General features: G+C 40.4%; 1 protein-coding gene across 1 annotated transcript in view; it reads right to left on the reverse strand.

Annotated features, from left to right (window-relative positions):
- The window catches only part of UBE2K (ubiquitin conjugating enzyme E2 K), a 63,386-nt gene extending 36,605 nt beyond the window's left edge, over window positions 1-26,781 (reverse strand). Inside the window, exons 1-4 of the mRNA XM_006169234.2 lie at window positions 26,628-26,781; window positions 23,573-23,629; window positions 22,019-22,089; window positions 4,319-4,412 (exon numbers count right to left, since the gene is read on the reverse strand). Coding sequence (XP_006169296.2) covers window positions 4,319-4,412; window positions 22,019-22,089; window positions 23,573-23,629; window positions 26,628-26,781 — 376 coding nt within the window. The remainder of the gene's footprint in view (window positions 1-4,318; window positions 4,413-22,018; window positions 22,090-23,572; window positions 23,630-26,627) is intronic.
- Between the last annotated feature and the right edge of the window lie 265 nt (window positions 26,782-27,046).

A 27,046-nucleotide genomic window follows, 5' to 3' on the forward strand; every position in this document is an offset into this window, starting at 1 on the left:
ACAGATAGGTCTAAAAAAAAAAAAAATCACACCGGAGATGGGCCTGGCAGCTTGAAATTCACATCAGGTGCATGTGCATGCATGCCCGAATTCTCAAGAGGAGAATGGAGAAGAGACCACAGCATGGCCATCTCCCCTGATTTCTCACTTCCTTTTTATCTCTCCAATGAGCACACATGCTCTATAACAAAACTCTGTCAAAAACAGAAAAAGAATCACAACAAGCACGTGTGCGTACATGCCCAAAATCTTGAGAGGATAATGGCATGGTCATCCCTCCTGGGGGTTGATTTCTCACTGCCACCCTAAACACACATGCCCTACAGCAAAACCTTAAAAAAAAAAAAAAAAAACGGAAAAAGTAAACCAAATGCCAAAGCTATGTGCTAGAAGTATCATTAACTTCCAAATTTTATAATTCAGCTCCTAAAAAAAGTCAAACCGGGGACTTTCTCAGTATCTTCTGGACTCTTTCAAGTATGTCCCTCCTTCATTATTATAAACAGATGATGAGAAAAAATAAAAGAGCATGGCAGTTTCTCCAAGCCCTTTTGGATTCTAATTCGTCTTTTCTTGCTAAATGTTTTTAAGATTCCTACAGAGTGATTGACGCATGAGCTGAACTAGGTTTGTGAACCACAGAACACATACGGCAGTGAAATATGGGGGAAGGAAGGGGGGTGGTAATGAACACAAAAGAACAAAAAAGACGAGAAGAGCACCTGAGGAAATTCTGTGAATATAGCTGTAACTGTTTATGTTCAGAATTATAGATGCTAGCTTCAAATGTAGGGATAGTAAATTTAGTTTCCATAATTCAAAATACTTACTTTTCCTTCCTAAGATTCTCACTTCTTTATCTGATTAAATTCCAAATTTCTATCTTGCTAGAATTTCTTTTTTTTTTTTTGAGAAGTTTTTTTTACTATAGGGTGCGTGAGCTCGCCAGACAGACAAAGACAGAGAGACAGAAAGCGAGAAATCACACCCCAGGGGGGCGGCCACGCCGCAATCCCTTCTCCTCCATTCTCCTCGGGATCTTGGGCACGCACGCACACGTGCCTGGCGTGAGTTTAAGCCATCAGGTCCGGGATGCCAACCGCGGTCGACTACGTGGGAGTCCAGCGACATAGCCATTACGCCAACTGCTGGTCCCTAGAATTTCTATCTTCATACAAAATTCTTTATTCTCAAATGTCCAAATAGATCTTTTACAAGTGTATACGAGTTTGGAGATACTTTATAAATAATGCTGGACCCTAGAGTTCCCCAAATCTTTCCTTATAAAAAATTATTATTATCTATTTATTTATTTAATTACATCTGTTACTTTTCTGAGTTCCCCAAATCTTAATTCTACTCCAAACATTATATGCTCTGTCCTGTGTGAGTTTTTAATATATAACCACTATAGATAGCATTATTTGATCAGAATAAAATAACTAAGGGATTTTTATAACTACATTATTCAAATTATAACAGCTTTCATTATAAAACACTGACTTCTGAAAGAATAGCTTTTAATACTGAAAATTTAGAATCTTTAGCTTAATCCAGTGGAGATTAAGAATTTTTAAATTCTCAATGGTTCTACATTTATAAAAACTTCAAAGAATATAGTCAGAAACTAAATTGTTACAGTTATTAAGGCAAATGAAGAACTAAGTTAAGCAACAAGTACAACATGGTGATTTTTCGTGGGTATTCTATTGATTACTTTTAACACGACATAAAATAATCTTGTTACTTAACAGTGGTTATGGTTTGATGTTCTACATGTAAGCTTTCATATTAGCTTTTCAGATTGGATTATTTGAAATTTTTTAAATAGTAAGATCTTGCAATAAATATAATAATAATATTTTACCCATAGTCATATTCCAAAAAAGCATCCTTCTTTTCCCCCCCTCCTGTTATCTCTTTCTCTTTGTCTCTGGCAATTGCATGTGCTCTACAGTAAACTTTAAAAAAAAAAAAAAAAAAAAACCTGCTACTAATTACTAGATTTTTAAAATTTGTATTAAATATTTGGGACCAGTAGAGCATATGATGTAGTGGTTACATCACTGGACTCTCACGTGGTAGACTGCAGTTCGAGTCCCAGACCTGACAGCTTAAAACTCACACCAGGTGCAAGTGCGTGCTTGCCCAAAATCCTGAAAGGACAATGGAAGAGAAAAAACTGTGGTGTGGCCAAGCCCCCTCACCCCCTCCCCAGGGTGGGTGGTTTTTTGCTTTCTGTCTCTGTCTCTCCAGCAAGCACATGTACCCTATAGCAAAAATCTCTCTTAAAAAAATGTTAAGGAACCAGCAGTTGGCGTAATGGCTATGTCGCTAGACTCCCATGTAGTCGACCGCAGTTCAAGTCCTGGACACGGTGGTTTAAACTCATGCTGGGTGTGTGTGAGTGCGTGCCCAAGATCCCGAGAGGAGAATGGAGGAGTAGGGATTGTGCTGTGGCCATCCCCCCCGGGGGGGTGATTTCTCGCTTTCTGTCTTCCTGTCTCTGTCTTTCTGGTGAGCGTACACGCCCTATAGCAAAAACATTTCCAAAAAAGAAAAAAAAAGTTATTAAATGTTTTATATTTTTATTTACAAGACGATGACGCATGTGCTCACCAAAGAGAGACAGAGGAAGGGAGAGGAAGATGGGTCAACCAGGTGGCATGGTGGCTAAGGTGGCTGGATCTAACACAGCTAACTTTTGAGTCCCAGGCCAGGTGGCTTGAAAAACATGCCAGGCATGTGTGCATGACCAAATCCAAAGAGGAGACTAGATGAGCAGGACTGCAGCATGGTCATCCTCCATGCGGTGTGATTTCTCATTTTCTCTTTTTGTCTCTCTTTGGCAAGTGCACACTCCTTTATAGCAAACAAAAACATAAAAAGGAAGGGAAGAAAGAAAAAGAAAAAGAAAGGGAGAGGAAGAAATTATTCAGGGGGTGGGGGTTACATCTTAATTCCTTCTCTTTCATTTCTCCATTCTGTCTGGATTTGGGGCACATGTGCACCTGGAATGTTTTTCAAGCCACTGAGGCCAGTTCCACTTGATTTTTAAATAAGATAATTAGAGGTCTCTTCTACATTTAATGATTGTAAAAAGGACTAAATGAAATAGCATCCATGGAAGCATTCAGACCAAGTCTGGCTTATGGGAGGTACATAATAATAAGAAATAAAATGATAAAACAGAAAATAAAAATTCATCACTTAAGAATTGGTATAATATGCTAAAGACATCTTGTCTTTAGAAATTTGAATGAAAACAGAAATACATTCAAGAATATTAGACTTTTCTGAAACGTTCTGGGTTAACTTCATGGTACAGCCACTACATTCAAAGTAGATAAAACCACCACTTCCAATATTCAGCCAGTGCTGATTTACTCAAAAGGAAAGTCATTAAAAATCACTGGTTTTGAAGTCAAAGGCTACAAGGACTCAAATCCCAGCTGTGCTACTTAGATGTCTGACCATTGACAAGTTACTTAACTTCTAAGCTTAAATTTCTTCTTCTATAAAACAGATAATAGTACTTACCTCATATATTTAAAGATTATAAAATACATATAAAGTCCTTATAAGTAAGTACTACCACATACTGTTTTATGCTATTAAACAAGTATCTGAATGCCTCTTACATGCAAGAATCTTGAACCCAAATTTACAATATTTATCAATGAAGAGTTGGCTAATGTGAAAGTAAAACATTAAGAAGCACTAATCTTTATTTTACCACCCGCTCCATGACCTAAAGTATGTTATAGACTGAATTTGTGAAAATGAAGTTCAGTAAAGCTGCCTTTGTTTCCTGTGTCTTGAAATGATCACTCAAAACATTCATCAGTAAAGACAACTAAATATTTGGACTAGAGCTTGTATGAAGAATTATGAGTGAATGAGATGCCAAATGGCAAATGAGAGAAAAGCTTTAAAGACAAAAACAATATTTTATCAGTCAGAACTTCAGGACAAGGCTTGGTACAGTACCATATGAAGGATAACTGAGAATCTATGGTCCATATAGAAGTTAGAGACTTGACTTAACATGCTACATGTTTTGTTAAATTCTAACCTACATAAACCTGTAACTTGGCTCTGTTAAATCTGTTTTGGGGAAAGAAAAAAATTAGCTAAAATTCAGTAAGAAAAATCAGCCTAGATGAATACCTACATTTATTATTTAAAAACTGCTATATAGACTTAGCAAAATGAAGTTACCTTCCATGTAGCTTATAGATGCTTAAGATTATTTCAATTTCATGTCTCAGAAAAGCTCTAACACGCACAAGATTTTGATACAGAAAAAAGTACTTGCCTTCATATGGTGTGTCTGGAGGTCCTGCTATTTCTCCTCTTAATTCTGTAAAATTCTCATCTACAAGATCTACTTTAATTTGATTTTTGCTCGTCTTAAAAATAAACAGAAAATATATGTTAGTTATGTCAGCAAGAAAAAAAAGCCTATTTTAAAATATCACCTATAAAAAATTTTGAAATCCCCTTTTCATAAGCTTAATGATCTGCTCTACTAAAAATAATAGTCTGTGCTTTTCTAAGACTTAGCCAGTTTTAAGAATATTTGAAACAAAGAATAAACTAAGAAATTTCAACCTCAATTTTTAAAATAAAATACCACCACGATGGTACAATGGCTTGTTGACCTTATGGGAATGTTATTTTTAAATAGAAAAATAGTAGACAACATATGTTTGCTGATTCCATATATGTTAGGTTCAAAGTGATAAATCTATTCATCTGTAGATGAATGATCAGATTCCACATCCCCAGGCTACTTAGTTTCTATCGATATAAACAGAAAATTCAGAGTCTAATGTATTAAAAGCCACTTAGGCCATTAATTCTCACTTGAACTGATTAATCACAACAACTGTACATGAAATTGTACACCATCCACCAGGATAGTAAAGGCTTCAGGCAGCTAATTAATTCTCCTTTCCATGGAAATTCTGAGTCTAAATGCCTTACTAGAATTTTTTTAATGCTTTATTCAGTTTGTTACGGCAAACAAAACAATTTTTCCAAGACAAGTTTTTAACTTTAAATTTATCTACCCCCTACTTATTTTATACTTCATACTTCAAGTATGTTCATATCTTCTGTTAGTATTTGAGTCTCTTAATCACATTAGTGTATTCTCAGGGTCATGGTGACCTTAAATAATTAAGAAAGCCACCCAATAGGATTCACATTAATGAGTACCTGCAAGCAAGTGAACTGTCCGCTCATACTGGCAAACCTATACTACTGTTTACACCACGACTAGTATACTACCTACACTCGTGATATGGTAAGTCCTTCCTGGCTCTCCAATGTTTTACACATACATGCCTAATAAAAAAGACTTAGTTTCATTTTTGATTAGGAACTCATACCTGTACCTAATTGATACAACATGTCCTTAGAAAAGAAACACAAGATTGCAAGAGTAAATTTTATTTGCTTTTGGATCCATTTTCTTAAACTTGTTTACTGGACAGAACAGTGTAAGAATAACTATTTTAAGGTCTTCAGTGTCTCTCTTCCACCCCCAACAAATGATATGGCTTTTACTCTTTCTCTATACTAAATATTTCCACTTCAGAATGTTTAGAACAAAAACAATATACACCTTAAACCCAAAATGTCTTGACTCTTAATTAAGCTTATGTTTTAATAAGCATGGGATTAAAAAACTTACTTTCACACATTAAAAAATATTTTAACGAGTACTGGTTTATTTTATAACCTTTTTTATGTCCGAGATTAAAGTACTTGGTATTTTTTCTGAAAATATTTTTGTCCAAAAATATAGTTTATGCATGATAAACTTCTTTCTGAACCTTAAAATATCATTAACATTCTTGGTATTTGTGGTAGAGCACTAAATGTACACTTTAGCTACAGTAAAAATAATTTGTCCAGTACGTACAAGAGCAAATTTTAAAAAGAAAATCGGACAACCCAGACACCGTATTATGCTGGCTAATACTACTACACAGCATGCCCAGATTCTATTCCCGATGACAAGAAGACTGAGGTAGGAGGCTGGTGATTCAATGGCCAGTGAGACCCTGTTAAAGAGTCGGGCATGGTGGTGCACGCCTGTGGGCTCAGTCACACAGAGAAGGCTGAGGCAGGAAAATAGTGACATAGCGAGACTCAGTCGTTAAACGACCCCCCTCCAAAAAAAAAAAAAGAGAAAGAGAAAAGAATGTTGAAGGCATCAAACTTTCACTGAACAATTTAAGAGGCCATATGAAGAACTAGACTTCCTTTTCTCACCCGAAGTTTTTTTTTGAGAGATCTTTGCTATAGGGTACTTGCACTTGCTGGAGAGACAGAGAGACAGAAAGTGAGAAATCACCCTCCAGAGGGGATGGTCACGCCACAATCCCTTCTCCTTTCTCCTCTTGGGATCTTGGGCACGCACGCACACAAGTTCAGTGTGAGTTTTTTTGTTTTTGTTTTGTTTTTTTTAAGAGGTTTTCACTATAGGGCGCGAGCACTCGCCAGACAGAGAGACATAGAGACAGAAAGTGAGAAATCACCCTCCAGAGGGGATGGTCACGCCACAATCCCTTCTGCTCCATTCTCCTATCGGGATCTTAGGCACGCAAGCACATTCGCCTGGCCTGAGTCTTAAGCCACCAGGTCCGGGACACGAACCGCAGTCGACTACGTGGGAATCCAGCGACATAGTCATTACGCTAACTCCTGGTTCCCAAGCCCGGAGTGAGTTTTAAGCTGCCAGGTCCATGACTCAAACCATGTGGGAGTCCAGCAATGGAATCATTATGCCATCTGCTGGTCCCTCACTCTAAGATTTTTAAATAAAACAAGAGTATCGAGGGAACCAGCAGTTAGCGTAATGGCTATGTCGCTGGACTCCCACGTAGTTGACCTCGGTTCGCGTCCCGGACCCGGTGGCTTAAACTCACGCCGGGCGCGTGTGCATGCGTGCCCAAGATCCCGAGAGGAGAATGAAGGAGAAGGGATTGCAGTGTGACCATCCCCCTGGGGGGGTGATTTCTCGCTTTCTGTCTCTATGTCTCTCTCTGTCTGTCTGGCGAGCACATGCGCCCTATAGCGAAAACCTCTCCAAAAAAAAAAAAAAAGAGTATTGATGCTTTGGGGAATGCACATGTGTCTAGCATGTTCCAAATGAGCTTCAGTGGTCAGCCATGTGGTACCTGACTGCCCTTAACCACTAGGCTACAAGGGCCAGCTCCCCTGCCCTTACTTTTTTTTTTTTTGGAGAGATTTTCACTGTAGGGCGCGTGCGCTCGCCAGACAGACAGAGACATAGAGATAGAAAGCGAGAAATCACCCCCCAGGGGGGATGGTCACGCCGCAATCCCTTCTCCTCCATTCTCCTCTTGGGATCTTGGGCACGCACGCACACACGCCCAGCGTGAGTTTTAAGCCACCGGGTCCGGGACACGAACCGCGGTTGACTACGTGGGAGTCCAGCGACATAGCCATTACGCTATCTGCTGGTTCCCCCCTGCCCTTACTTTTGTCCGTATAACCCTCAAGTTAAAATTCCCAAAACAGATCTTTTTCTCACTCTACTGAAATACACTACTAGTGTATTTTTAAAAATGGACTAAACTGGCTCAAGAAAACACCATCACCATAAGAAATCCCATTATGAAGACACATTTTACATTGACTAGAGCATGGTCTTTATTCAGAGTTCACTAAAGATTAAAAGAAAACAGAAACTTAAATCGAAGACTTTTTCAATAAGCAACAATTATCCTTTACACGTCTCCACAGTTTCACGCATCCAGTTTTTTCACAATCTAAAACTCCATTCCCACTGATCCCACAAACTAATTTTAAATCCCAGCTTAAGATTCAGAACAGGGCCGGCAGGAGGCATGGTGGCTGAGGCACTGGACTCCCACACGGCTAAACACGGTTTGAGTCCCAGGCCCACTTTCCCACGTTTCCTCTCTCTCTCTCTCTGGTAAAATTAAAAAAGAATTAATAATGATAACAAATAAATTTAGATAAATGATTCTTAAAAATAAAAAATTGATTCAATAACAACAGGGATCAGTAGATAGCCTAATGATTACGTCACTGGACTCCCACATAGTGGACTATGGTTCTAGTCCCAGACCCCATAGCCTAAAACTCAAGCTGGGCACGTGTGTGTGTATCCAAAATCCCAAGTGGAAAATGAAAAGAAGGGACTGGGACATGATGGGGGGGGGTGGTTTCTTGCTATCTGTCTCTCTGGTGAGTGCACACACCCTCTTGCAAAAATCTCTCAAAAAAAGAGAAAAAGAGATTCAGGAACAGTAACAATGATATGGGAAATGGCAAAAGATGACAGCATTAGAAAAGGCAGCTTTTGGAATCAGATTGATGTGTGCGGAATCCTAGTTCTTCCACTTACTTGTGGTATTAATTCAGCCATGTCACTTAACATCTCTCAATTTTATCACTGTAAAATGAGAATATTTATGTGTGCATATATGACCAAAATCCCATGAGTAAAATGGAGAAGGAATTACAATGTGCCTATCCCCAAGGGGCAGGGGTGATTTCACACACACACACACACACACACACACACACACACACACATACCCGCTCTCATGTCTCTCTCTCTATAGTGAGTACAAGCACCCTGTAGTGACACTAAAAAAAAATTTAAAGACACACACAGAAAGAAAAGAAATGCAGGACACTGCGAGAGTATTTAAAAGAGGATGTAATAGGAAGAAATACTTCCAGTAGACATAACTAGGTAAAACGAACATTTCAGACTACCCTATGGCAAAGATGGTCTTGGCATGTTTAGACAATGAAAAACTACCAAAGTCACTAAAATACACAGAATAAAAAAGTATACGTGAGAAAGGGGAATAGGGCAGAAGCCCAATTATGCAAAGTCATAAAAAGCATTGAGAGGGGCCTGCAAGTGGTGTGGTAGTCAAGGGGGCTGGACCATGGTTTGAGTCCCACACCTGGTGACTGCTTTCTCACTTTCCCTCTCTCGCTGTCCCTCTCTGGTCAAATAAATAAATTAAATTAAGTTAAATAAAATAATTCTTAAAAAAAAAAAGGCCATAAGAAATACTTAAAAGTGACATGACAATCAGATCTGGGTCTCTCTCTGTTTAAAAATTATGTGTTTGATTTTATTTATTGTTATTTTTCTATTTGACTCCTGAGAGACAGAAAGAAAGGGAAAGTAAGACAGGGAGCCACCAGGTCTGGGACTTGAACCATGGTCAGCTATGTGGGAGTCCAGCACCATTAACTACTGCACCACCTGCCCCATCCCAGGGGAATTTCTCACTTTCCCCTCTATCTTTCTGTCTGTCTGTGTTGAGTACATACACCCTAGGGAAAAACCTGTAAAAAAAAAAAAAAAAAAAAGTCTCTTGAGCCAGCTATGGTAGCAAAGTGGTAATGATATACAATAATGTAAGCCATACCCAGCCATGTAAGATCAGGGTTCAGTTCTCCAGTCACCCTGTACAAACCATGCATGACCATGAACCTGGCAGGCCAAAAGGCTGAGGAGGATCAGAGTGTGGCAGGACACTGTTAAGGGTCCCTGTCTCTCTCCCTTTCATCAAAGTAAACAATATAAGTCTTAAAAAATAAAAAAAAAAGGATTAAGTATTCTAATAGAAAAAGCATGCAAGAGATGGGTAATATGAGCAGAGAAATAGAAACTAAGAATCAAAAGGTGGGCCAGCAGCAGGCCAACTGCAGTTCGAGTCCTGGACCTAGCAGCTTAAGAATCATGCCAGGTACATGCACATGTGTGCCCAAACTCACATGTTCACGGAAGAGAAACAGAGACAAAGTGAGAAATCGCCCCCAGGTAGGATGACTACATTACAATTCCTTCTATTCTCCTCTTAAGATTTTGGACACACACACAAGCACCAGTGTGTTTTTCAAGCCACCGAGTTTGGGACTTGAACAGCACAGCTGCCCATCTAGGATCTGGCCATATGGGATCAGCCACATTAACCATCATGCCACCTTGCTGGTCCAAAGTATTATTAACACCTATTTCAGCTTAATAACAATATAAAATATGATGACAACAACATGAGTTTCCTCTAGACCTTATTTGTCTCTGTAAGAGTATAATGACATAATTGACTGTAAACTACTAAATTTAAAAACAAAAAACAAAAGCAAAAATTATGAGTCCAGGGAACCAGCAGTTCGCGTAATGGCTATGTCACTGGACCCCCACGTAATCGACCGTGGTTCGCATCCCGGACCCAGTGGCTTAAAACTCACTCCGGGCGTGTGCGCGTGCGTGCCCAAGATCCTGAGAGGAGAATGGAGGAGAAGGGATTGCGGCGTGACCATCCCCCCCTGGGGGGTGATTTCTCGCTTTCTGTCTCTATGTCTCTCTCTGTCTGTCTGGCGAGCGAATGCGCCCAATAGCAAAAAATCTCTCCAAAAAAAAAAAAAAGAAGAAAAAAATTTAAAAATTTAAAAAAATAAAAAATTAATGGGATCTGCAGATGACCTAGCAGTTACATCACTGGACTTCCACTATGGCCAACCATGGTTCGAATTCCAGACTAGGTGGCTTGAAACTCATGCCAGCTGTGTACGTATGCATGCCCAAGATTCCAGGAGGCAAATGGAGGAAAAGGGATTGGATTGCAGCATGGTCATCCCCCCGGAGGTGATTTCTCATTTTCCCTCTTGCTGTCTCTGTCTCTCTCTGGTGAGTGCACACGCTCGAAGGCAAAAACTCACCGTCCCGCAAAAAATATTTGATAGGAGTGTGAGACCCATTGTGAACTGCGCATGAGAGGGATCTAGGTTGAACGCTCCTTGTAAGACTTTAATGGCTGATAACCAGATGTAGAGCTGAGGTGGTGATGCTAGCACTGGGGAGTAGCACAAAAGCTGCATTATGGTAAGCTGTATAATTATTTCATTAAGTATCATGATATAATATTACTAGATATAAAATGTATGATAAATATAATGCACTTGGGGGGTCAGTAGGTGGCACGGTGGTTAAGGCGCTGGACACTCCCACACAGCTGACCATGGTTCAAGTCAACCTGGTGACTTGCTTTCTCACTTTCCTCTGTATGTCTGTCTTTCTCTGGTCAAATGAAAGTGATTGAATGAGTAAGTAAAATTAAATCAGTCATTCTTTGGAAAAAAACATATATAATGCACTTGAATCATCCTGAAACCATCCTCATCCCCACCCCCATTCTTTGGAAAAACTGTCTTCCATGAAACCAGTCTCTGGTGCCAAAAAAGGTTGGGGGCCACTACCTTACAGAATAGAAAGGAGGGCTTACACCCTCTTCATGTGAGGACACAGCAAGGTAGTGACTAACAAGCCAGGAAGAGAGACCTCAGCAGAACCAGAGCCTGTTGGCACCCTATCTCAGACTTTCAGCCTCCAATAATTTTATATATAAATTTGTTGTTCAAGCTACTAACTCTATGGCATTTTGTTTCAGCAGCCTGAGCTGACCAAGACATTCATCCAAACAATGACAAGCAAAACAGAAAAATGAGGAAATCATTTGTTACCACTGGAAGTGATTATTATGCCCAATTTTTTCTCTAAATAAAAGTAGTTCTTCGGACCAGCAGTTAGCATAATGGCTATGTCGCTGGACTCCCACGTAGTTGACCGCGGTGTGAGTCCCAGACCCAGTGGCTTAAACTCCTGCCGGGCACGAGTGCATGCGTGCCCAAGATCCCGAGAGGAGAATGGAGAAGGGATTGTGGCGTGGCCATCCCCCGTGGGGGGTGAAATCTCACTTTCTGTCTCTCTAGTCTGTCTGGTGAGCGCACGCACCCCATAGCAAAAAACCCTCAAAAAAAAAAAAAAAAAAGTAGTTCTTATCCCAGTTGATGATGGAAAGGTCTTTTTCTTTTAGCATTTTTAAAATTATTTTTTATTTTATTTGTTCATTCATTTACTTTTTAATTTGACCAGAGAGAGACACACACAGAGAGAAAGGGAAAGTGAGAGAGCAAGCCACCAGGTCAGGGACTTAAACCACGGTCGGCCACATAGGAGTCCAGCGCTCTTAACCACCACGTCACCTGTCAGCTCCATAATAAAAACTATTTTTAAAAGAATTATTTTATTGGGAACCAGCAGTTAGCGTAATGGCTATGTCGCTGGACTCCCACATAGTCGACTGCGGTTCACGTCCCGGACCCGGTGGCTTAAAACTCACGCCGGGCGCGTGTGCGTGCGTGCCCAAGATCCCGAGAGGAGAATGGAGGAGAAGGGGTTGCGGCGTGACCATCCCCCCTGGGGGGTGATTTCTCACTTTCTGTCTCTATGTCTCTCTCTGTCTGTCTGGCGAGCGCACGCGCCCTACAGTGAAAATCTCTCAAAAAAAAAAAAAAGAATTATTTTATTTAACTTTATTATTTTAATATTTCCAGAGAGAGAGTAAGCCTCCAGATCTAGGACTTGAACCACGGTTAGCCATGTGTGAGTCCAGTGCCCTTAACGACCACACATGCTGGCCCCACAATAATAAAAATTTATGCACCATATTAGGGCACCTAAATACAGAAAACAAGACTGTCATATGTTATGGGAGATACAGGCTCTAAGACATTAACCGTTGGAGACTTCAGACATTTATAGGACATTTTACCCAACAAACATAGAAAACGTATTTTTTTCCAGTAGCACACAGAACATTTTCTAAGTTTAACCACATAAAAGGGCACAAAACAAGCCTCTACAAATGTTTAAAAATAGGATCAATCCTGTGACCTAGAGAATAAGGGGGAGAGATTTTACAAGGCAAACTGCATGGTTTAAATCCTGGTGGCTAGATGAAAAGCTGGCACATGTGCACATATGTCCAAAATCCCAACAGATCAGAAAAATGGAGAAGGAACTGCAGCGTGACCATGATGGACAGGGTGAGTAACTTTCTCCCTATCCCTTTATCTCACTCTGGCAAGCATGAATGCAGGCAGCAAATAAAAATAACAAAATTAAAATCTGCAAGAATAGAAACCACATCTAGCATCATCTCTGACCATAATGAAATTAAAACTTGAAATCAACAACAAAAAGAACTCTCGAAAACATATAAATACGTGAAAACTAAACATGTTCCTGAATTTTTTTGAATCTACTGAATTAAGAATGACATTTAAAATTTTCATCTTAAAATATTTATTTTAGGGACCAGAAGGTGGCATGGTGCTAAAGGCGCTGGACACTCCCACATGGCCAATCACAATTCAAGTCCAGGATCTGGTGGCTTGCTTTTTCTCACTTTCTCTCTCTCTGGCTGATGGAATTAGAAAATAATAATAAAGTTAAATAATTATTTTTAAAAAGTGTTATTTTATTTATTTATTTATTTTTATTTGATGAGAGAAGGACACAGAGAGAAAAAAGAGAGCAAGCCACTGGTCCAAGACTCTAACTGTGGTTGGCCATGTGGGAGGCCAGCACCTTAACCACCATGACACCTGCTGGCCCCTAAACATTTCTTAAAACAAATAATAGTGAAAATATCACACTTCACGGGCCAGCAGTTAGCATAATGGCTATGTCACTGGACTCCCATGTAGTTGACCGCAGTTCACGTCCTGGACCCGGTGGCTTAAAGCTCACGCCGGGCGCGTATGTGTGCGTGCCAAAGATCCCGAGAGGAGAATGGAGGAAAAGGGATTGCGGTGTGGCCATCCCCCCTGGGGGGTGATTTCTCGCTTTCTGTCTCTGTCCTTGTCTGGTGAGCGCAAGTGCCCTAGAGCAAAAAACCTCTCCCCCCCCACCCCCCCAAAAATCACACTTCAAAATCTCTGGGACAAACAAGGGTAGCACTAAGAGGGAAGTTAATAGAAATCAGTCCTTGTAAGAAAAGAAACAGATCGCAAATAAACAACTTACTGATGCATTTCTAAGATCTGGAAAATCAAGAATCAGCTAAACCCTGATGCATTTCTAAGATCTGGAAAATCAAGAATCAGCTAAACCCATAAGTCACACAAGAGGGGAAAAAAAAAATCAGAGCACAGGGCCAGCTGGTGGCATACTGGTTGGGGGAACTGGATTACACATGGCCAACTGTGCAGTTAGAGTCCTGGACTCAGTGAACTGAAGAACATGCCAGATGCAGGTGTGTGTGTGTGTGTGTGTGTGTCTGTCTGTCTGTCTGTGTGTGTGTCTTACTCAATGGGGAAAATTAGTGTATTTATTCTCTCAGAACTGGGAACAAGGATGTCAACTTTTTCCATTCCTCTAGAGTAGATACTATACATGTACTAACATGATTCAATATGAAATATGCAGTATCACTTTCAGTTTTCTTGCCAAAAATGTCTAACCTGAAGCTAATCAAACTTTATACTAAGTTCTCAGATTTCAAAAAATGTGAATTAGAAGCCGGCAGGTGGCATGGTGGTTAAGATGCTGGGCTACCACACGGCAGACCATGGTTCGAGTCCCTGGACCTGAAGCTTACCTTCTCACTTTCTCTCTCTCTCTCACTCTCTCCCTCTCTGGTCAAATAAAATAAATAAATAAATAAAGATGAACAAAATCATTAAAGATAATAATAAATTTAAATTTTTTATTTTTAATTAAAAAATACAATAATTATTTTTTTAACTTTTAGACCTAGCTGTTGTATGCAGGTGGTATGTAACTGCTAGGTAAAGCTAAAGAAGCATGGAAAGCCCAGGTTCAGTTCCTAGACCAACCTAAACACACTAAGTGCAACTGTGCACACTTGTAATCCAAGCTAACAAAGAGGTTGGAATGGGAGGACTGCGAAACGGTAAGACTCTGTTAAAATATCTGCTTCTCCTCCTCTTGGGAAAAAAAAATAGTACTATGATTTTTCCCCCAGGAATCTATCTCAGGTAAATAAACTGATATAAAAATTATTAAGTGAGAACATGTCATTCTAAACTAAACAGTACAGTGGAGAAACAGTAAAACTTATAAAACATTCCATTAAAAATGGTTAAGTTGGTAGGGACCAGCAGTTAGCGCAATGGCTATGTCGCTGGACTCCCATGTAGTCGACCGCAGTTCGAGTCCCAGACCCGGTGGCTTAAACTCACGCCGGGCGCGTGTGCATGCATGCCCAAGATCCCGAGAGAATGGAGGAGAAGGGATTGCGGCGTAGCCATCCCCCCTGGGGGGTGATTTCTCGCTTTCTGTCTCTCTCTCTCTCTCTCTCTGTCTTTCTGGCGAGCGCATGCGCCCTATAGCAAAAGCCTCTCCAAAAAAAAAAAAAAAAGGTTAAGTTGGGATAGCAGACAGCATAATCGTGGTGGGAGTCCTGGACCAGACAGCTTAAAACTCACACTGGGGGAAAAAAATAACCTCACATTGGGCACATGTGTGTGCATGCCCAAGAGAGAACAGAAAAGACTGCAACACGACCATTCCCCCTGGGAAGTGATTTCTCACTTTCTGACTCTCTGTCTCTCTCTCTCTCTTTCCCGCAAGTGCACATGCCCTATAGCAAAAATCTCTCTCTCTCTCTCAAAAAAAAAAGAATGGCTGGGAACCAGCAGTTAGCGTAATGGCTATGTTGCTGGACACCCACATAGTTGCAGTTCGCGGCCCGGACCTGGTGGCTTAAAACTCACGCCAGGCGCGTGTGCATGCGTGCCCATGATCCCGAGAGGAGAATGGAAGAGAAGGGATTGTGGCGTGACCATCCCCTCTGGAGGGTGATTTCTCGCTTTCTGTCTCTATGTCTCTGTCTGTCTGTCTGGCAAGTGCATGCGCCCTATAGCAAAAAACCTCTCCAAAATAAAGAATGGCTAAGTAAGTCAAGTAATAAAAATTAATAAAAATTATATTTTAAAAATGGGCCAGTGAGTGGCTTGATGGTTAAGGTAGCTAAATCTCACATGGATGGCTGCACAGTTCAAGTCCTGGACCTGATGGCTTGAAGAACACACCAGGTAACATGTGTGTGCATATTCAAGATCCCAGAAGAGACTGTAGCCTGCCCCTACCCTCCCCCCCAGGGTCTCCAGCAAAATGCACAGGCCCTAATGCAAAACTTTTAATTCCATTAACAACAACAACAACAACAAAGACATATTAAAGACAGAAAAGACACAAAATAGTATACATATTGAGATCTTGATTTGGTAAAAAGAAAAAAGTATGCTGTTACTAATCACTATCTGGCTGATTATAGACACTAGCTATATTTTCATCATCTTTGTAGATTTCTAGTAAATTATCATAAAAGAGCAAGAGAGACCAGCAAATGGTGTAATGGTTACATCACTGGACTCCCACATAATTGACTGCAGTTTGAGTCCTGGACCTGGCAGCTTAAAACTCACGTTGGGTGTATGTGTGCACAAGATCCCAGGAGGAGAATGGAGAAGGGACTGTAGCATGGCCATTCCCCTGGAAGGGGGGGGGGGGGGTTTCTCACTTTCTGTCTGTCTTTCTGGCAAGCACATGCTCCCTATAGCAAAAAATCTCTTATTAAAAAAGAAAAGGGGGGGGGACCAGCAGTTAGTGTAATGGCAATGTCGCTGAACTCCCATGTAGTCGACTGTGGTTTGAGTTCCGGACCGGTGGCTTAAACTCACACCGGGCGCATGTGTATGCATGCCCAAGATCCCAAGAGGAGAATGGAGAACAGACTGCGGCATGGCCGTCCCCCCGGGGGGTGATTTCTCGCTTTCTGTCTCTCTGTCTTTCTGGCAAGCGCATGCTCCCTATAGCAAAAACCTCTCCAAAAAAGAAAAAAAGAAAAGAAAAAGAGAGAACAAGGAGATAAGGACTGTTTGTGTTCCTGACAAATAGGAATAGAACCACAGCTCTTATCTTATAGTCATATCCCTGATTTTATCATCACCAAAGCCAGCACCTTCTCCAAAGTTAATTTCACCTCCCTCAGATCCCCAACTCCTTGGATTAAGTTCACTTCCTTCAGTACTCCAACCCAGAAGTTAGCTGAATTCATCACAGGTGACCACTGTCCTCAAAGGTGATTAGCAATCACTTCTAATGTCCTCACTTCCCTACTTATCCTATATAGATTCCTTGGACATTCATTATAATTACTCACTTGCAAAAATACTCTTAACAACCTGATGCTTTCTTCCTTCATGATAGTGACATGGCAAAGCCCCAATGCTTGTTAACGTCACTTCCCAATTAACTAAAAAATCTTTGTGTCTGCCTCAAGTAGCATAGCTGGAGAAAAACACACAACTACCATTAATTGGTCTCATGTTAAAGTGAAGACCACAAATCCCAAATGGACACTTACCATTACCCTCCGTGACTCTGTTCCTATTAAAGATTAATCCCTCTAACTTGTGCTGTGAATACTATTCCTTCTGTTCTTTTCAAGGATTCTGTACCTTTTCTAGCAAACTAGCAAAGAGTATTTAAAAGACTGCAATTACTCTAGCACAATGAATTTCTCCTGCCCATCAATACACAAATATACTCTTATTATATACCAGAATTATCATATTCTTCTCCAGCTACAGCCTCCCTTTTCTACTCCGTGTCAGCGAAACTCCTTTCTATGGTAAGGGTTGACCAGTTGTCACTTGCTCACCTCACATTCTCTCAGCAACTCCGATCAGAATTGAGCCTCACTGGGTCAGCAGGTGGTGTGACAGTTAAGGCGCTAGATCCCACATGGTTGACTTCTCAGCTTGAGTCCCAGACCTGGAGGCTTGAAAAACAAGCCTGACATATGTACATGTGCACCTGACTGCAGCATGGCCATCTCCCAGGGGGTAATTTATTTCTCTCTCTCTCTCTCTCCCCCTGTCTCTCAGCAGTGAGTACATCCACCCTCTAGCAAACTTAAAAACAAAACAAAAAAACTCTCGAGGTCATCCATGTTCGATATGTTGCAAGTACAATGGCCATTCTTCCCATCCAGCAGTTAGGACAAAGTTGACTACTATTTCTTTTATTTAATTGCCAGCAGTACATATACTCACCAGTGAGACAAAGAGACAGAGAAAAGGGAGAAAGTAACCCCCAAAAGGATGAAGTCATGTCACAATCCCTTCTCCTCCATTTCTCCATCTTTGGGAAAGCATGCACAAGCACCTGGCATGTTTTTCAAGCTACCAAGGCCAGGAATCAAACCTCAGCCATTCAGGACTGGTTCTCTTGATCACAGGCTATGAGACCAGATCACTTACTTTCTGAAACTGTCCTCTCTTGGCTTCAATGACAACACATTTTTCTGGTTTTTCTAATAAATCGCAAGTAGCTTACTTTCCTACCATCTATGGATTCTCCTATGTTAAATTTCAAAATGTGTAAGGAAATCAGAACAAAAACCAGGACTTTGCCCAAGAACACCTAGGCCAGTTCTCCTAAAGTCACCTAGTACAGACTTTAAGCACAAGGAGACTTTTAAAAGTTTGTGGAAAAATAAAGTTTAAACATGAGCTTGTTCTGGTGCAAAATATTTTAAAACCCATTTTTAAAAAAGAATTCTTTAACTTTATTTATTTTTTAAATTTGACTACAGAGGGACAGAGTGAGAGAAAGAAAGTGAGAATGCAAGCTGCCAGGTCCAGAACTCAAACCATGGTTGGCCATGTGGAAGTCCAACACCCTTAACCGTCACCATCACCTGCTGGCCTCTTAAAATCCATTTTTTAGGGGCCAGCAGGTGGCATAGTGATTGGACCTGGCAACTTGCTTTCTCACTCCACCTTTTCACTCTGTCCCTCTCTGATCAAATTAAAATAAATAAATAAGGTTAAATAAAATAATTAATTTTTTAAATCTGCTTTTAAAAAACATTTATTTATTTATCTCCCTATTTGTTGTAGTTTTCAAGTCACCGGGTCCAGAACTTGTACCATGTGGGAATCCAGCACCTCAACCACCACGCCAACTGCTGGCCCCTAAAATCCATTTTTTTTAGTTCCATGAATTTTCTGAAGACCTCCTCATATATCTATGATGCCTAGATCTAACTCATATAGGCAACTGCCTGTTATTTCTCCACCATAAAACCTAACAAGGACTAGGTCAGTCAGTGGTGTGGTGGTGAAGGCAGCTGGATCCCGCAAAGCTAACTGTGCAATTCAACTCCTGCCCCCAGCCTTGTGGCTTGGAAAATGAACAGGGTGCATGTGTATGCATGCCCAAACTCTCAAAATCCCGAGGGAGAAAGGATGAGAAGGAACTGCTGCATGGCCATCCCCACAAAGGATGCCTTCTCTTATACACACACCCGCTCCACCAAGCCCTCCTCCTGCAAAATTCTTGATTTTCTCTCACATCTTCAATTTGCTCTGCCACATTTTTTCCCAGCTCAGAAATTAGCACCATCTAGCTAATTGCTAAAGATAAAAATCTAGGATGTTTTTCTTACCCACTGGCAAGTTCTTATCTTTGACTCTTATCTTTAAAACATATCCCAAATACTTCTCTTTAGCTCCCCATTCAAATGTGGACCTAAGCTACAGTTATTTCTTGCCTAGACTACTCAGAAAAGTTTTGCAAATGATATTCCTGAGTTAATTCTTGCCTCCCTCATTCCCTATAGAGCAAGCTGCCTAACACCAATTCCCTTGCTGCTCCTTCCTTCCTTACTAATGAAATCCTGATTTTATTTGGGGAGCAATGTCTTCGGCTATAAAACAATTCATAGCCTCTTTTAACCCAAGTGGTTATGACACAAATCTGAATAAAAAAGTAAAAGCAGAAGTCACTGAAGGGGGCTTTTAAGAAAGTTCTTTAAGTGGTGAACTCAGTTGTTATATGCCTTATGCCCTTCCCCTTCTAAAATTCAGACATGTCTGGAATTCTGGCAGCCATTTTGAGAATGTGAGGATAAGTCACATGCCTAAACTATGATAAATTGAAAATTAGAGGTAGTCTACTAGTATGGTAAGGTCCCCAACTAAATAACCCTGAAATATCTTCTCCCAGTTGTCCTTTAATTTACCACTACTTTGTTACATCCAGCCAAATTCTATCCCTAATCAATCCTCATATCCTTTTTCCTCACATCTTCAGTCTCAACACATTCTCCACGTGTTGAGAGGACCTGAAGTGCTGTATTAAGAACACAAACTGGGGACCAGCAGTTGGCGTAATGGCTGTCACTAGACTCCCATGTAGTCGACCACAGTTCAAGTCCTGGACCCAGTGGCTTAAACTCATACCAGGCGCATGCGCGTGCGGGCCCGAGATCTTTAGAGAATGGGGAAGAAGGGACTACAGACTGGCCCCCCCCTTGGGGGAGGTGATTTTTCGCTTTCTTTCTCTCTGTCTTTCTGGCGAGCATACGTGCTCTAGAGCAAAAACCTCTCCAAAAAAATTTGTTAAATAAATTAAGGAAAATCCAGGAACAGTGATGCATGCTTACAGTCAGAGCTGTTCAGGACACTGAGACAAGTGGATTGCAATATAGCAAGACTCTGTCTTAAAAAAATATGAACAAGCTCTTGTCACTGATTACACAAAGTGGAACAAACTATGACACAATCACTGAGAACCTTGGAATCCAGTAGGAGAAGACAGAATCATATGACTAAAACACATTAAAAATTGACACAGGCAAGTGGCATGGCGGTCAAAGCCTCTAGATTTCCACATGGACGACCACGGTTCAAGTCCCAGACCTCACAGCTTACACACTCTCTCTCTCCCTACACCTCTGTCAAATTGAAATAAACAAATGAATAAATCAAGTTAAATAAAATAATTATTAAAAAAAATTATAGACTGTGGTTTAAAGTGTCATATGAGAGTGACACTCAAAGCTCTTTAAAAAGACCTCTAGGGCCAGTAGGTGACATACTGGTTGGGATGCTAGACTCCCACATGGCCAACTACGGTTCGAGTTGCAGGCCTGGCAACTTGCTTTCTCACTTTTTCTCTCTCTGGTGAGTGCAGATGCCCTATAATAAATTTAAAAATAACAGTTAAACTGGTAATTATTAATGAGTTCTAAATATGTCTGCACAGCATAAGAAAAAAAACAGAAGAAAATACCACATTTAAGATATATCTCTGTACTTCTAATACATTTCATAGACAATTTTTTAAAAAAAATGTTTTATTGGGACCAGCAGTTAGCATAATAGATATGTCGCTGGACTCCCATGTAGTCAACCGCAGCTCAAGTCCCGGACCCAGTGGCTTAAAACTCACACTTAAAACCGGGCGCATGTGTGTGCATGCCTAAGATCCTGAGGAGAAGGGATTGCAGCATGGCCATCCCCCCTGGGAGGTGATTTCTCGCTTTTTGTCTGTCTCTCTCTGTCTGGCAAGCGCCCACGCCCTATAGCAAAAACCTCTCAAAAAAAAAAAAAAAAAAATTATTTGGGGACCCGCAGGGGGGATCCTACATGGCCAACCACAGTTTGAGTCCCAGACCTGGTAGCTTGCTTTCTCACTTTCTCTCTCTCTCTGGTCAAATTAAAATAAAATAAATGAATAAATAAAATTAAATAATTATTTTTCTAAAAAGTTTTATTTATTTCCGCTTGTTGCTATTATTTAATTTGACCAGAGAGAGGCAGAGAGAATGAAAGGGAAAGTGAGAAAGCAAGCTGCCAGGTCTGGGACTCAAACCGTGGTCAGCCATATGGAAATGCAGGTCTTTAACCACCATGCCACCAGTGGCCCCTAGAGACGAAACTTTTTAAGGAAAAGAATTGTCTCTTGGAGTAGAATTAAAGTTGTTCACTGTACTATAATTCCCTGTATTTCCCAAAATTCCATAATAACCAAACATTTGTTAGTTCTATATTGAGAGAAATTAGCTATACACTTAAAAGGGAAAAGCAATTAAATGGGTCTCCATTCATTGTACAATGATCATTAATCATGTCTATATGCACATAAGAGTTAATCATCCTGATATATTATTAAGTTAATTCTCATTTATCCTCCAAGTATCAGTTTGAGGGCTGTTCCCAAGGAATTCTTTTCCTGAGGTTAGGTTAGACCACCCCCATAGCTCTCTTTACTTAATCTCAACAAACGCACTTGTAATTAGCTGTTCAAGGCTCACTGCCTTACCTGACCACAACTGACTCCACAACAGCGGATCACGTTTGTATGTGTCTTTTTTTTCTTTAATGATAAAGCCTCTCATATTAGGATTCTCCTGCCTCAGCCTCCTGTGAGTAGTAGACCACAGGCATGCATTACCATACCCAGATTTTTATGGTGTGACAAGAATCAAACCCAGGTCTCCCATATGGCCTTGACCTGCTAAGCAGTAGTGCCTAATGTATGCAACCAGGGCCAGGCTCATGTCTATTTTATCAACACAGATGTTTTTTAAATATCTAGCAAGTAAATTAAAAATAGAGAGAGTTAAGTTAAAGAATTAAACCACGGGAATATACCTGATGTCATATATACTGAGTAGATATCCTTTGAGATCCTCCAGAGGGCAAACTATAAAATAAAGCAAAAAAGATTCCATTCTCTATGCTCTTTTTTCCTAGATTGTGGCTTGGACATTCTACTGATATCATCCCGATTCAAGACCTAACTACGTTATCAACATTAATATGGAACAGAAATCCAACTTCATTTATAGGCCACCTTTCTCAACATATTCAACTCTTCCTAGTCTCAGAAGCAGTATAAAAGTATTATTTTCATGGTTGTTAGAGAAGAGCTCCCCAGAGCTTAAGAAAATCCTTAAACTCCTTCAGGAAAACAGGTGCCTCCTGCTTACCAGGCAATGTGCTAGGCAATGGGGAATGGAAATCAGTAAGATAGGTCTCTGCCCTCAATGACTCACGTTCACAGTTCCTATGGGCATAAGGAGATAAAGCACCCAACAAGATAAACACGAACAGACATAGGCAAAGTATGACCAACTGCACAGGTGTGGAAAACGTCTGAGGTCTGGCCCCGGAGCACAACACTTAGGCACAGTCAGAGAAGGCCAGATCCCCATGTGGCCCATCAAGGTTTGAGTCCTGGCCCATTGGCTTGAAAAACAAGTCGGGGACACACTCGTATATGTCCAGAATCCTAACAGGATGGAGAATTGTAGGAACACACTCGTATATGTCCAGAATCCTAACAGGATGGAGAATTGTAGGAAAGGGGATTACAGCATGACCAGGTCCCATAGGGGATGCACTCTCTCTCTGGCACACTTATGCACCCTCTGGCATTAAAAACCATCTGCCATACATTATCACTGAAATTTCATCGAAACCTATGATCACGGCCTATGTGTGTATACGCATATACATCATTGTCAGACAGACTGAAAATTCTTGCCCGTGTACATCAGCAAGAAAATGGAAATAAAATGCTCACTAGGCCAAAACATATTCTACACAACAAAAATGAAGTTAACACAGAATAATTTAATAAAAAGGACACAAAGGACCAGCTGCTACAGTATGCACTGGTTGATGTTGCTACCCAGCAAGCTCAGGCCAAAGAGGAGGCCGAGGTTCCACTTTGAGCCCCCTAAAAATCTAGCAGGGGCACAAGCCTGTAATCCCAGCTACTCAGGCACTGAGACAGAAGGGTCATGAACTCATGGAGTCTGGGTAACAGAGACAGACCCTGTCTAAAAGAACCAGGCATTGCAGTGCACACCTATGATCCCAGCTATCTTGGTGAGCTGAAGGAAGAGGACTGCAACACAGTGAGACACTGTCGAATAAAAAGGAAAAACTGAAAGAAAAAGCACAAAATGTTTTATCAGCTACTGGACAGCAATAGTATCTGATAACCTACAATTATGACACCCAATTAGGACAGCTACCTTGAAACAAGTACCCAGACACCTGAAAGAAAAGGGTACATATACTAGTTCCACATCCCCAATCACTAGAAAAATCCATAATCAGGGCCAGCTGGTAGCATAGTGGTTAGGTGGCTGGATCCTACATGACCAACTGCATAGTTCAAGTTTCAGATCCACCAGGTACACATGTGTACATGCCCAAAATGCCGAAAAGCCGGAACAAAGAGAAGGGATTGTGGCTTGAACATTCCCCATGGTGGGGGGATGCTTTTCCCTCACTCTCATTCTCTGGCAAGCGCATGCATTGTTCAGCTGTTAATAGATACATATTTTTCCCCCTCAAAGCCAATATGTATTTTTAGTACCTTTACTCTATATTCGTTCTTTACATAATTATACTATTTTCTATTTTATTTGTTATTTTTAATTTGATCAAAAAGAGACAGAGACAAAGAAGCGAGAAAGTAACCCATTGGATCTGGTACTCAAACCACAGTCGGCCATGTAGGAGTCCAGTACCCCAACCACCATCCCACCTGCTGGCCCTCACAGTTAAGTCTTAAACATTCTTATGGTTAATAATCTCAAATAGTTTAAAGAGTTTTCTTTTCTTTACAGCAGTGGTTGTCAATATTTGGTAGTCAAGGCATTTTTAGTTGATACAACTGGCAAGGAAAGAGTATGGGAAAGCAGGAGAATGGTTAACATCTAATAGTAGAGATCAGAAATACTAACATCCTACAATGCACAGGAGAGCCAATCACAATGAAGAATTAATTATCTGCCCAATATGTCACAAGTGCCAAGGTTAGGAAGCCATGGTCTACAGAAATCAAAGGCATTCTCCCAGAGACTACTACACAGCATAATGTAGATCAAGCAATACCAAATACATTAAACTTAGAAAATTTAAAATGACAATAGATACAAAAACCTATTTAAAGACTGAAGGAAAACTTGACATACAATAGTAATTTTCTGAAATAAATTTGTTTATGCTATAAATTTAAACAGTCACTAAAAGAATACTAGAAAATGCTACCAAAGGGCAGCTACCACATGGAGAAACTACAGGTATCTCACAGCATAAGAACAAGTATGTGCACTCATTTAAGGACATTTTCCTTCACTGAGCTTCAAATTTTTAAAATTTTGCATGTTGGGGACCAGCACATGGCTTAATGGTCATGCTGCTGGACTCCCACATAGTCGATCTTGGTTTGAGTCCTGGACCTGGGGAATAGAAACTCTCGCGGGCATATGCATGCCCAAAAATCCCAAAAGGAGAATGGAGGAGAAGGGACTGCACCAAGGCCATCCCCCCCAGGGGATGATTTCTTGATTTCTTGCTTTCTGTCTCTCTGTCTCGCTCTCTCTCTCCAGCGAGCCCACGCCCTACTGCAAAAATCTCTCTCTAAAAAATAATGTTAAAAAATTTTGCAAGCTGAAATGCAAGTAAATCTTTAAGCTAATTATGAGTTTAAAATAATAAAGTATGTTGTGTTTAAATCCTTTAACAAGTAATGTGAACCAGGCTCAATTATGTTTAAATAATTAAAGCATGCTTATCCTTGGTTAGTTATTACAGTACAGCATAAAGACAAGCACCCTTAGGTCCAAATCTCAAAGCTATATGTTTACAGGCCAATAATTTAACTCCTCTGATTCTAATTCTCTCATCTCAGAAACAAAATATAACTCAAAGACCTGTTCTTAAGAACTATCTATAAAGGGGATCAGCAGTTAGCAAAATGGCTATGTCGCTGGACTCCCACGTAGTCGACCGCGGTTCACATCCCACAAACTCACGCCAGGTGTGTGTGCATGTGTGCCCAAGATCCCGAGAGGAGAATGGAGGAGAAGGGATTGCGGCGTGGTCATCCCTCTGGGGGGTGATTTCTCGCTTTCTATCTCTCTGTCTCTGTCTGGCGAGCGCACGCTCCCTATAGCAAAAACCTCTCAAAAAAAAAAAAAGATCTATAAAGTATAAACGAATGGTACTGAGAGCCATACTACAAATAGCAGTTAGTTGCTAGAAGCAATAATTGGTAGTAATAATACAACCTATGAATAAAACAGAATATGGCTTTGTATCCTCACAATCAACAAGTCACCTATGTTAATTCAACTCATGACCATAAAATGTACTTTAAAGCAAGTGTCCATTTCCAGCAACTTTGAAGCAGAACTTAAAATTCATACTCATAATTCACATTAATATATCTGACAGATAAACAACATATTTCCAAACGGTCTTAAGGAAAAGAGGCCTAGCTGGTGCCTCACTTATTTTATTTGAGTAAATAACATTCATATGACTCAAAATTCAAGAGACATATACCCTGTGCTAGGCACCTGATTCCCCTACAAAGCAGCAACCAATTTCACCAACTTCTTGTGTTTTTTTTTTCACATGTGCAGGCAAAATATATTTATTTTCCCTCCTTTTAACACAGTGACCACCTCCATGCTATTCTGCTCTTTGCTTTTCACATTTCTCTTGAAGACTATCTTTTAAAAAATACACTTTTAAAAATGGCCACTTGTAACTTCTTATGATCAGACTTGAGCAAAGATCAGCTATCTTTACAAAGGCACTTAAAACAAAACAAAACAAGTCCTTGGGACCAGCAGATGGCATAACGGTTACTGCACTGGACTCCCACGTAGTCAACCATGGTTTGAGTCCTGGACTTGTCGGCTTACACTCACACTGGGCACATGTGCATGTGTGCCCAAGATCCTGAGAGGAGAATGGAGAAGGCACTGCGGCATGGTTCCCCCCCCAGGGGGTGATTTCTCACTTTCTGTCTGTCTTTCCGGCAAATACATGCGCCCTATAACGAAAACCTCTCCATAAAAAAACAATAACGTCCTTAAATCAACCAATATTTTAGAACAAACATGAACAGATGAAATAAGCTTTGTTAAACTGGAGATTCACATTAGGTGACATGATGAAATACTTGATGACTTGATTAGTCATCCAAAATACTACATTTACATCCTTAAAAGCAAACACCAGTCCTTCAAAGAACTGGTGATAATCATGATCCATTAATACAACTGGGTATACTAAAATATAAATGGAAAAAATACTGGTGAAAATAAAGCTCTTTACTGGTTATGTTCACTCCAAGGTTAAATGATCTCCTAAATGCTTTTTTGCAACTTACTTTTCTGGAAGAAGTTTCCTTCCAGATTTACAAAGGTACTGTTCAGAAAAAAATAACTGTCTACATTTCCTGTTTTCTTCTCCTGAAACACTATGACACACACTCAAAGCAAGGCTTCATCATCCCTTATGGATAAAGGGCATATTA

Source organism: Tupaia chinensis, unplaced genomic scaffold (genome assembly GCF_000334495.1).
Source record: "Tupaia chinensis unplaced genomic scaffold, TupChi_1.0 Scaffold146907_1, whole genome shotgun sequence".
NCBI lineage: Eukaryota > Metazoa > Chordata > Mammalia > Scandentia > Tupaiidae > Tupaia > Tupaia belangeri.